Consider the following 11,624-nt stretch of genomic DNA (forward strand, 5'->3'; position numbering starts at 1 on the left):
CAGATAACTCATTTGTGTTGCAAGCCATGCAACAACAGTTTGAGCGGATGAACATGCTATTGGGACAAATGGAGGATAGGATGAATCAACAACAAGCAGAGATTAGAAATTTGCAAGGTGGGAGAAATCGGAGGCAATGTGAGCCTAGGGTTGAAAATGCATATGAGAATGAAGGAGATGATGAGGATGAGGAAGACCTAACATCTGAAATTGGGTTGGGTAGACATAGAGGAGTTAGGCGTGAAAGAGGATTTGAGGGGAACCTAGGGGGTCGGGATGGTGTCGATAGAGACTTGGGGAGCATCAAAATGACAATACCATCTTTCCAAGGTAGAACTGACCCAGAGGTTTATCTAGAGTGGGAGAAAAAAATAGATTTGGTATTTGATTGTCATAATTACTCTGAGGAGAAGAAAGTAAAGTTGGCAGTAATTGAATTCACTGATTATGCTATTATTTGGTGGGATCAATTAGTGACCACTAGGAGGAGGAATCATGAGAGGCCTATAGAGACATGGGGAGAGTTGAAAGCTCTCATGAGGCGGAGATTTGTACCTAGTCACTACTATAGGGACCTTTATCAAAAGCTCCAAAATCTTACACAGGGATCTTGGAGTGTGGAGGATTACCATAAGGAGATGGAGGTGGCTATGATTCGGGCTAATGTAGAGGAGGACCGGGAGGCCACCATGGCTAGATTTTTGAGTGGTTTGAATAGAGATATAGCCAATGTGGTTGAATTGCAACATTATGTGGAGATAGAGGACATGGTGCACATGACTATGAAGGTGGAGAGGCAATTAAAGAGAAAAGGGACAGCAAGGTACACTTCGGTTCCTAGCACTACTTGGAAATTAAAGTGGGATAGGAATGATCCTGCTGAAGCAAAGAGAAAGATTGAACCACCTAAGGGCAAAGATGAGGGACCTAGCAGCAAAGCCAAGGTAGAATCTCAACCTTCAAGGAATAGAGATATTAAATGTTTTAAGTGTTTGGGTTCAGGGCACATTGCTTCTCAATGTCCAAATAGGCGAGTGATGATTATGCGTGACAATGGGGAGGTGATGACTGAGAGTGAGGATGATCGTGATGGAGTGCCCAAGTTGGTTGATGCTAGTGATGACGAAGGAGTGATATATGCTGTGAGTGAATCTCTTGTTGCTAGGCGTGCTTTCAACACACACATTAAGGTGGATGATGCCGAGCAACAGAGAGAGAACATTTTCCATACTAGATGTCATGTCAACAGCAAAGTATGTAGTATGATTATTGATGGAGGGAGTTGTACTAATGTGGCTAGCACTACTTTGGTTGAGAAACTGAATTTACCAACCTTAAAACACTCTAGACCATACAAATTGCAGTGGTTGAATGATTGTGGGGAAGTTAGGGTGGATAGACAAGTGTTAGTTCCTTTTTCAATTGGAAGGTATCAGGATGAGGTGCTTTGTGATGTTGTGCCTATGCATGCTGGCCATATTTTGTTGGGGAGGCCGTGGCAATATGATAGGAGGGTGACACATGATGGGTTCAAAAACATGTACAGCTTTGTAAAGGAGGGCAAAACAATCAAGCTTGCTCCTTTAACTCCAAGCCAGGTCTATGAAGACCAATTGAAACTGAAAAGTGAGGTTGCTCAGAAAAGAAAGAGTGAAAATGAGAGTGATCAAAAAAGAAAGAGTGAAAATGAGAGTGATCAAAAAAGAATGAGTGAAAAAGAGATTGAGCAGAAAAGAAAGAGTGATAGTGAAAATGAGCACAACAAAAAGAGTGAAAAGAAAGTAGAGATGTGGCTGAGAGTAGAGAAAAAAGAGTAGAGCCATGAGAGAAAAAAGAAAGAGAGTCTGCAGAGAGAAAAGGAAAGACAAAAGTGAGTTTCTATGCCAGAGAGAGTGAGGTTAAGAGGGCTTTCTTCGCAGATCGCCCTATGATTTTTCTTATCTATAAAGAGTCTTATCTTACTCTTGATGACATTCACCAGTCTCTTCCTAGTTTGGCTATTTCCTTGTTGCAGGAGTTTGATGATGTATTCCCAGAGGAGATGCCTAATGAGTTGCCACCCATTAGAGGCATTGAGCATCAGATTGATTTTGTACCTGGAGCTGCTATTCCAAACCGACCAGCCTATAGGAGTAATCCAGAGGAGACAAAGGAGCTTCAGAGGCAAGTTGAGGACTTGATGAGCAAGGGCTACGTGAGGGAGAGCATGAGCCCATGTGCAGTACCAGTGCTATTAGTGCCAAAGAAGCATGGGACGTGGAGAATGTGTGTTGATTGCAGGGCGGTCAACAATATTACGGTAAAGTATCGGCATCCCATTCCTAGATTAGATGATATGCTTGATGAATTGCATGGCTCTTGTATTTTTAGTAAAATTGATCTTAAAAGTGGGTACCATCAAATTAGAATGAAAGAGGGTGATGAATGGAAAACTGCTTTTAAGACTAAGTATGGCCTTTATGAATGGTTGGTTATGCCATTTGGACTTACAAATGCGCCCAGTACTTTCATGAGATTGATGAACCATGTCCTACGTGCATTCATTGGCAAGTTTGTGGTTGTGTATTTTGATGATATTCTAGTGTACAGCAAGGACTTAAATGAGCATATTGAGCATTTGAGATATGTGTTTGATGTGTTGAGATGTGAAAAGTTGTATGCTAATTTCAAGAAATGTACCTTTTGCATGGAAAGAGTTGTTTTTCTTGGATATGTTGTTAGTACAAAGGGTATTGAGGTGGATGAAGAGAAAGTCAAGGCCATCAAGGAGTGGCCAACGCCAAAGATTATCACTGAGGTAAGAAGCTTTCATGGTTTAGCTAGCTTTTATCGGCGTTTTGTTAAAGATTTTAGCACCATTGCTGCACCACTCACTGAAGTCATTAAAAAGAATGTTGGGTTTCATTGGGGGGCTACTCAAGAGAATGCTTTTGCCACCATTAAAGAAAGGTTGTGCTCTGCACCTGTGCTAGCATTACCTGATTTTAACAAAGCTTTTGAGATTGAATGTGATGCCTCAGGTATAGGGATTGGAGCTGTTTTGATGCAGGATAGGCGGCCCATAGCTTTCTTCAGTGAAAAATTAAGTGGGGCCTCACTCAAGTACCATACTTATGACAAAGAGCTTTATGCTCTTATTCGTGCATTGGAGACTTGGCAGCACTATCTATGGCCTAGGGAATTTGTGATCCACACCGATCATGAATCATTAAAGCATCTCAAGGGTCAAGGTAAGTTGAATAAAAGGCATGCTCGTTGGATGGAATACATTGAGACATTTCCATATGTCATCTGTTACAAGCAAGGTAAGGAGAACATTGTTGCTGATGCTTTGTCTCGAAGGTATGTACTTCTTACTTCTATGAGTGCTAAGATGCTTGGGTTTGAATATGTAAAAGACCTATATGCCGATGACGTTGACTTCTCTAATGTGTACGTGGCATGTGATAAGGTGGCATTTGGTAAGTTTTACAAGCATGAGGGTTACTTGTTTAAAGAAAACAAACTTTGTGTGCCAGGTTGTTCTATGCGTGAATTACTAGTGCGTGAGGCACATGGTGGTGGATTAATGGGACACTTTGGTGTCAAGAAGACTTTGGATATTTTGCATGAACATTTCTTTTGGCCTAAGATGAAGAGAGATGTCACTCGCATTTGTGGCAGGTGCATTACATGTAAGAAGGCCAAATCTAAAGTGTTGCCACATGGGTTGTATACACCCTTACCCGTTCCTAGTGAACCATGGGTCGACATATCTATGGACTTTGTTTTGGGGCTACCTAGGACCAAAAGGGGTAGAGATTCTATTTTTGTGGTTGTGGATAGATTTAGTAAAATGGCACATTTCATTCCATGCCATAAAACAGATGATGCCACAAACATAGCTGACTTGTTTTTCAGGGAGATAGTGCGACTCCATGGTGTTCCCAGGAGTATTGTTTATGATAGGGATGTTAAATTCCTTAGCTACTTTTGGAAGGTGTTGTGGGGCAAATTGGGTACCAAGCTCTTATTTTCCACTACTTGTCATCCGCAGACTGATGGTCAAACTGAAGTAGTTAATAGGACCTTAACTCAGCTTTTACGCACTGTTGTTCATAAGAATTTAAAAACTTGGGAGGATTGTTTGCCATTCATAGAGTTTGCATATAATAGGACCATGCATACTACTACTTCATATTCTCCTTTTGAAATTGTGGGAGTATCATTTGCCTTTCATTGAATTATTGGATGAACATTTCTTTTGGCCTAAGATGAAAAGAGACGTCAATTGCATTTGTGACATGTGCATTACATGTAGGAAGGCCAAGTCTAAGGTTTTGCCACATTGGTTGTATACAACTTTACCCGTTCCTAGTAAACCATTGGTAGGCATATCTATAGACTTTGTTTTGGGGCTGCGTACAACTAAAAGGGGTAGAGATTCTATTTTTGTGGTTGTGCATAGATTTAGCAAAATGTCACATTTCATTCCATGTCATAAAATTGATGATACTACAAACATAGCTAACTTATTTTTCAGGGGGATAGTGCGACTTCATGTTGTACCTAGGAGTATTGTTTCTAATACTCAGCTCTTATGCACTATTCTTCATAAGAATTTAAAAACTTGGGAGGATTGTTTGCCATTTAAAGAGTTTGCATATAATAGGACCTTGCATACTACTACTTCATATTCTCATTTTGAAGTTGTTTATGATTTTAATCCACATAATTATTTAACTCTGATACTTTTGTTTGTGGATGACAGAAGTAGCTTGGATGGACATTTCCAAATTCTTGATAAAATTAATGATATTTCATATCTCGTGGATCTTCGAGGTATGTATCATGTGTTTGTTATTTTCAATATTACTAATCTTTTTCCCTTTGATCCAGGTGGAGATTCGAGGTCGAATCCTTTTGAGGAGAGGGGGAATGATGGGGCCCAAGGCAGATCAAGTCTTAAGGATCAATTACAAGATTAAGAGCCACGAAGATTAAGGGAGCAATGTAAGAATTGATTCAATCCAATTGGGATGAAACTAGCAAGAGCCCAACACACATGATGGGCTTGAAAGAATGAGAACCAATTTTGATCCACTTGATCCAAGCTATGGAAGACACGACTTGAGCCGATTGTTATTAAAGACCATGGACTTATTTATTTCATTGAAATGGCTTATTTTATTAGTCAAAGGAATTATTCTAGAATAATTGGGCTTGGGAGATGTCTAGCCCATATATCTTATTTCTAATGAACTAGGGTTTTTGGGAAGGCCTTGTATTTTGGCCAAGGGCATATTTGGAAAGTTATTAATTTATGTGAACTAGGGTTTTAGAAGTTACTGTAGCGCGGCACTGTTCACGCTACAGTACCCGCGGCACTATTCCTTTAGGGTTTTGGGAATTGTTTATTTAAGGCACTTGTAGCCTCATTTGAGAAAAAAGACATTTTTTATTGAATTTTCATTGTGAGTGAGTTTTCTCCTCGTGTTCTTAATTGAATTCTTGAACTTATTAAAGGTAAATCACAACATTTGTGGCGTTCCTCCTTGTAATTTGGGTTCTTGAGACGGGATTTCATTGGGTCTAGATTTTAATATAATATAGGTTCTTGGAACGAGATTTCAACGGGTCTAAATTCTCCATCCATAGACTTGAGTTTGGCGTTCTTGGGTTTGCTTTTTCCAATATTGTTGTTGGGTCTCAAAGCGAGTCGATTGGGGTTCACATCAAACAATGTCTAGAATTTACAATAGCTACAAGTTTATGGAGACAATATGCACTAAAAATAGTCATTTTCACAAAAAAAATATGACATCTCCACCAATGATACTTCACGAAAAAGGGAGTAGTCTGTCTATCACCAAAATAATCCATGTCGGAAGCCATCACCACCAATGTACTTGGAATTGAGGAGCCTCATGTTGTGTACCTTGTTCCATGTCGGAATCCATTGTCCGTCCAGCGTTCGAATTATCTATGAAGATCCAGCACATTTCAAATAAAGATAATACCTTCTATATGAAAGAAATCATATACAAGGGAAAAACCTTTAAAGCATAAGTGTATAAAACATCTACAGCCCCGCAGCATTAGTTTCTAGCAAATACAGGGAGCAAAAATAATTAAGTAAATAGAGATCAAAAATAATTTTTCCCCAAGCCCTAGATTCATAGATTATTTACCTTTCCACAGATTTTAGGTATTCGCGTTGGTGGAGTGAGGGTGTGAGGGTGGCTTCGCAGCAGTGGACTTAGCGCTTCGCGTTGGTGGACTTAGGGACCCACGGCTTGGGGACTGATCTCCTCGGGTGGGCTTGGGTTCGAGGGCTGAGATTGAACAAGACGAGCCGCCTATGGGAGTTTCGGGAGGGCCAGTTTGATTGAGACGTCCGGCGATACGAGGGGGAGAGTGGGCTCATAGTTTTATGGTGGGGGGACGCTGCCGACGGAACGAGGGAGGGAGATCCAAGAAGACGAATGGAAAGGATGAGGAGAGAGGAGCTCGTGCTTTCAGGATGAGGAGAGACGATCGAAGAAGACAGATGAGGAGATTCGGCCGCCGGAGTTTGTGGGAGAGGATGGGCGAGATGAGGGGGAGAGTGGGCTGAGAGTGCTAGGAGGGGGGATGCTTTCGACGGAACGAGGGAGAGAGGAGCTCGTGCTTTCAAGTTTGTGAAAACTCAAATGTTTCCCAATGCTGAGGGAGGGAACGGAAAGTTAGGGACATTTTTGTCATTACACAGGCACCACGTAGGGTGTGCGTCCGGCTGCTCCCAAACAAGGGCTGACGCGAAGATTAATTCTTTATAAAATAATTTTCTCTTTTACAAAATAGGGCTAAATAGTCTAGAACCTAGCCGAAAAGTGGAGATCTAGACGCGATCGGGCAACGACAGCGAGTTCGTCAGGGGACCACCGCAGCCCAACCTTCCTAGAGCCCACATTGGTGGCTCAATTCCAGGCCATCAATTTTTTTTTTTTAGTACTCAAAATGTATTTATATATTTATTTATTTTTAATCTTTGTGAGGAATCTCACTTCAGTAGTTGGATTAACAAGTTTCTGGAAACCGAACCATAAAGTAGGCAGAAGGAACATGCTACCACGAGTGAAGAAGGCAAACAATGAAAATGTGGGGCATTTTCAAGTTGGACAACTCTCAGGGCATGCATACGAAATCACCCATGAGGCTTTTATGACTTACCTTTTAAGATTAGAAGGAATTTCAGATACGATTTTAAGATGAGCATATACTGTTAAAAAAAAAAAAAAAGATGACCATATACCTTGCAATTAATTTATAAAAAAAATTAAAATCCATAATGAAAAAGTTAATTTCTTCATATGAATTGTGTGCCACACTATTTTCAAATAGGCTGCTCAAAACTTGCATACATTAAAATCAAATTATTTTAGGAAAATGTTAAATATACTTTAGAAAAACTTGCAAAAACTTTTTTCTTTTTCTACATGTCAATTATTAATATGCTTAAAATTATAATATTTAAAATTTAAAAGAAAACTAATAAAATGAATCTTGTAAGTAAAAGTATAAATAAAATAGTAAATACATGTAGCACTACTCATTATTTTACTGAGACAAAATTGGTTGCCAATAATTTGTCTCCTTGCGCAAGGGTCCCATATGAAAGAAAAGGAAATAATCTCTCAAGATGGTCAAAACTGAATGTAACCCCTAAAGACAATGAGTTTCCCCCGCATCTCATCAAAACTCGGTTTCTGATAACATTTTACAAAAGTTGCACAATGCATGGATAGAAGAATGTAGTTCAGATTCAAACTAGCCTCGCATTAACCATGAACATATTCGACTGACCTTGGTGAGTCAAAGTCCATAAGTTGCATCTTTTAGTATAAGGTGTGTCTGATTGAAGGCTGAAGGGAGGACTAACGGCTTTAACTGCCTTTGTTAAACAATGCGTGTTGATGGGAAGGGAGAAGTGATTGTGGAGCTACAATATGCTGTGTTGAGACATTAATAAAATGGTGCATTACGATAAGACTTTAGAAAGGGGTGAATGAAAGCAAAGCAACGTCATGTTCAATTGCATTTAGTTTGTTAGTTGTTTTTTCTATTAGGATGGGAAGTGTAGTATAAAAAGGCTGTTCTGTTTACTGAAAAATTATCTGAATTCTTGTAATTGTTACAGAGAGAACTTGTGGAGCTTAGAGAATGCTTGAAAATCTCTACCAAAGAATTATAGTAGTTTCTTGGTTGTTCTTGTGTTTGTTTCTTGATTTGTGTGATTGTGAAGTGTATTGCATTCTGCTGCTCTATTTCCAATAGCCTAAAATAGAGTTCTTCTTCTGGAGTTATCTTGAGCAAGAAGAACATAACAATTGGTATCAGCATAGCGGTCGATCCTTACTAATGGCATAAGGGACACGAGGAGCATTGAAAGGTCAACAGCAAGAAATGGTGCAGCAACAATTGGAGCATCACCAGATCGCAATTTCTGGCATGGCAGAAAGGTTAGATCAAGTTTCTGATGTATTAAAAACTTTGGTTGAAACAGTGAATGTAATGTCTCGTAGAGAGAGAGAGAGAGAGCCCTCATGATAGAGATAATGATACTAGAACTCATGATGAAAGGGGTGGGGCTCAGAGAAATTTTAGATTAGATTTTCCACGTTTTAGTGGAACTGAACCTACTGGTTGGGTCTTTAAGGCCAATCAATACTTTCACTGTTTTCAAGTTCCATTCCATCAGAAGTTAATGGTAGCTTCACACCATATGGATGGGGAAACTTTGGTTTGGTACCAAAATGGTTTAGATTCGGGGCAATTTAATTCTTGGGAGACATTGGTGGTAGCTTTACAAACAAGATTTGGACCATCCTCATTTGATGATCCTATGGAAGCTCTTACTAGGTTGAGACAAACTTCTTCTGTGAGTTTGTACACTTCTCAATTCGAGGCATTGACTAATAGGTTGAGAGGATTATCTGAAAGACACAAAATGAGTTGCTTCATAAGTGGATTAAAAGATGACATTCGCATTCCTGTTAAAATGTTCAATCCATTAAATTTGGGGACTGCTTTTGGTCTGGCAAAGTTATAGGAGGAATATGTGCTGTCCTCTAGGAAATCTTGGAGACCTACTACTCATTATACTGATAAGTGGCCAATTAACAATACTGGCCTTAATGATTCAGCTTCTAAGGACCACAAAGGGTTGTTGCCTTTCAAGAAGGTAAACCCTTCTCATATTGATGAAAAGAGGAGAAAGGGCCTGTGTTTCCTTTGTGAGGAAAAATGGAACCCAAATCATGTGTGTAAGAAACCAAAAGTCTATTTTACTCAACTTGATTCTGATATAGAAAACCAACTAGAAGTTGACGAGTCTGAGGTTACTATACCTGCAGAGCCAAAGTCTGAAGAGGTTGATAGCTTGGAAGTTCCTGTCAATGCCATTTCAAGTTGTATTTGTGGTAATGCTATGAGATTGCATGGATATGTGGGTTCTTGTGTTGTTGAAGTTCTGGTCGATTCAGGGAGCACACACAATTTTTTGGACCCTTTAGTAGTTAAAGAAGCAAAGCTGAGGGTTCAGCAAGATTCCTGTTTGCAAGTCTCTATGGCTAATGGTGAAAAAATTGTGACTCAAGGCAGTGGGCAGGAAGTTATTAAGATTCAAGGCTCTAGGTTCCCTGTTCCTTTTCATGTTCTTTCATTAGGAGGTTGTGATGTAGTACTTGGAGTCCAGTGGTTGAAGACCTTGGGCTCGATTACTTGGAATTTCTTGGATATGACCATGAGCTTTAATTGGGATGGTCAAGCCATTAAACTGAAGGGATTGACTTCTGCAAGTGTTCAAATGTTGGCTGGTGCTAAAGGCTTCAAGTTTGATTTTGTGAATAAACAAGGTTGGTTATTGCAATTGATGCTTATTAACAAAGAGCCTACTAAAGTGTGTGATGAAGGACCAATGTTTGGGTTACTCAAGGAGTTTGCTGATGTTTTTGAGGAACCAGTGGGACTACCACCAAGAAGAGAATTTGACCATCCAATTAACTTGAAGGAAGGGGCTTTACCTGTTTCTATTAGACCTTACAGGTACCTCATTACCAAGAGTCTGAAATAGAAAAAATTATTCATGACTTGTTGCATTCTGTTGTGGTGAGACCTAGTTAGAGTCCATTTTCTTCTCCAGTTTTGTTGGTTAAGAAAGCTGATGGAACTTGGCATATGTGTATTGATTATAGAGCCTTAAATTAGGAAACTATTAAAGACAAGTTTCCAATCCCTATTATAGATGAACTTTTGGATGAATTGTTTGGGGCAAAGATTTTTTCAAAGTTGGATTTAAGGGCTGGCTACCACTAGATTCAAGTAAGAGAAGGGGATATTGAGAAAACTGCCTTTAGAACACATGAAGGCCATTACGAATTCTTAGTGATGCCATTTGGGCTCACTAATGCACCTGCCACCTTTCAAGGGTTGATGAACCACATTTTCAAACCTTTTTTAAGGAGGTTTGTGCTAGCCTTTTTTGATGATATTCTGGTCTATAGTAAAACTGTTGAAGACCATTTGGTGCATGTGAAAATTGTTTTAGGCATATTAAGACAACATATTCTTTATGCTAAAATGTCAAAGTGCAAGTTTGGGTTATATGAGATTGAGTACTTGGGCCATATTATCTCTGGGAAATGTGTGCAAATAGATTCAGCAAAAATAGCAACTATGGTTCAATGGCCCATTCCTAAAACCTTAAAGGCATTAAGAGAGTTTTTTGGTTTGACTGGCTATTATAGGAAGTTCATTAAAGGCTATGGTTCAATAGCAACTCCTCTAACTGAGTTGTTGAAGAAAAATTCTTTTTGTTGGAATGAAAAAGTTGTTGTTGCTTTTTACATGTCAAAAACAGCAGTTAGCAATCCTCCTGTGTTGAGATTACCAGATTTCAGTAAATCATTCACCATTGAGTGTGATGCATTTGGTGTGGGTCTTGGTGCAATGTTAATGCAAGAGTCTCAACCTATAGCATTTTACAGCAAAGCTTTGAAAGGGAAGGCATTATTGCTGTCAACTTATGAAAAGAAATTGTTGGCTTTGGTTTCCGTTGTGCAAAGATGGAGACCTTATCTTCTTGGCCATTCCTTTAAAATCAAGACTGATCAACAAGCACTCAAGTTCTTGGTGGAACTGGAGATTGGAACTGAAGCACAGCATAAATGGGTTTCAAAACTCATTGGTTATGATTTTTCTGTGGATTATAAAAAAGGCAAGGAGAATGTGGTGGCTGATGCCCTATCAAGAAAGAATGAGGAAGAGAAAGCTGTCTTGGCAGTGATTTCTTTTCCCACTCCCTTGTGGATTGATGAGCTTAAAGGGAGTTATTCTTTGTGCCCGAGGGTAGCAGATATTGTTACTAAGTTGCAGCTTGGAGAACCAGGTCCTAAACATTTCTCCATGCAACAAGGGTTGTTGTTGAGGAAGGGTAAGATGGTGGTTGTTCCTGCATCCTCTATTCAGTCTAAAATTCTCGAGTATATTCATAATAACTCACAAGCTGGTCATGTTGGGTATCACAAAACACTGCATCGTGCTAGAAGAGATTTTTGGTGGGAGGGTATGAGGAAAGATGTCAGGAAATTGGTCAAGGAATGTGA

At 39.5% G+C, this 11,624-nt stretch overlaps 1 protein-coding gene across 1 annotated transcript; it reads left to right on the forward strand.

The window, feature by feature from the left end:
• Positions 1-404: 404 nt before the first annotated feature.
• LOC122281311 lies at positions 405-4,186 on the forward strand (the record flags this gene model as incomplete). Its single annotated transcript, XM_043092687.1, has 4 exons — positions 405-1,514; positions 2,015-2,265; positions 2,695-3,346; positions 3,476-4,186. Coding segments are annotated over 4 exons (2,724 nt in total), but the record flags the coding sequence as incomplete, so codon positions are not given.
• Positions 4,187-11,624: the final 7,438 nt, after the last annotated feature.

This window comes from Carya illinoinensis, chromosome 11, assembly GCF_018687715.1.
Source record: "Carya illinoinensis cultivar Pawnee chromosome 11, C.illinoinensisPawnee_v1, whole genome shotgun sequence".
Taxonomy (NCBI): Eukaryota; Viridiplantae; Streptophyta; class Magnoliopsida; order Fagales; family Juglandaceae; genus Carya; species Carya illinoinensis.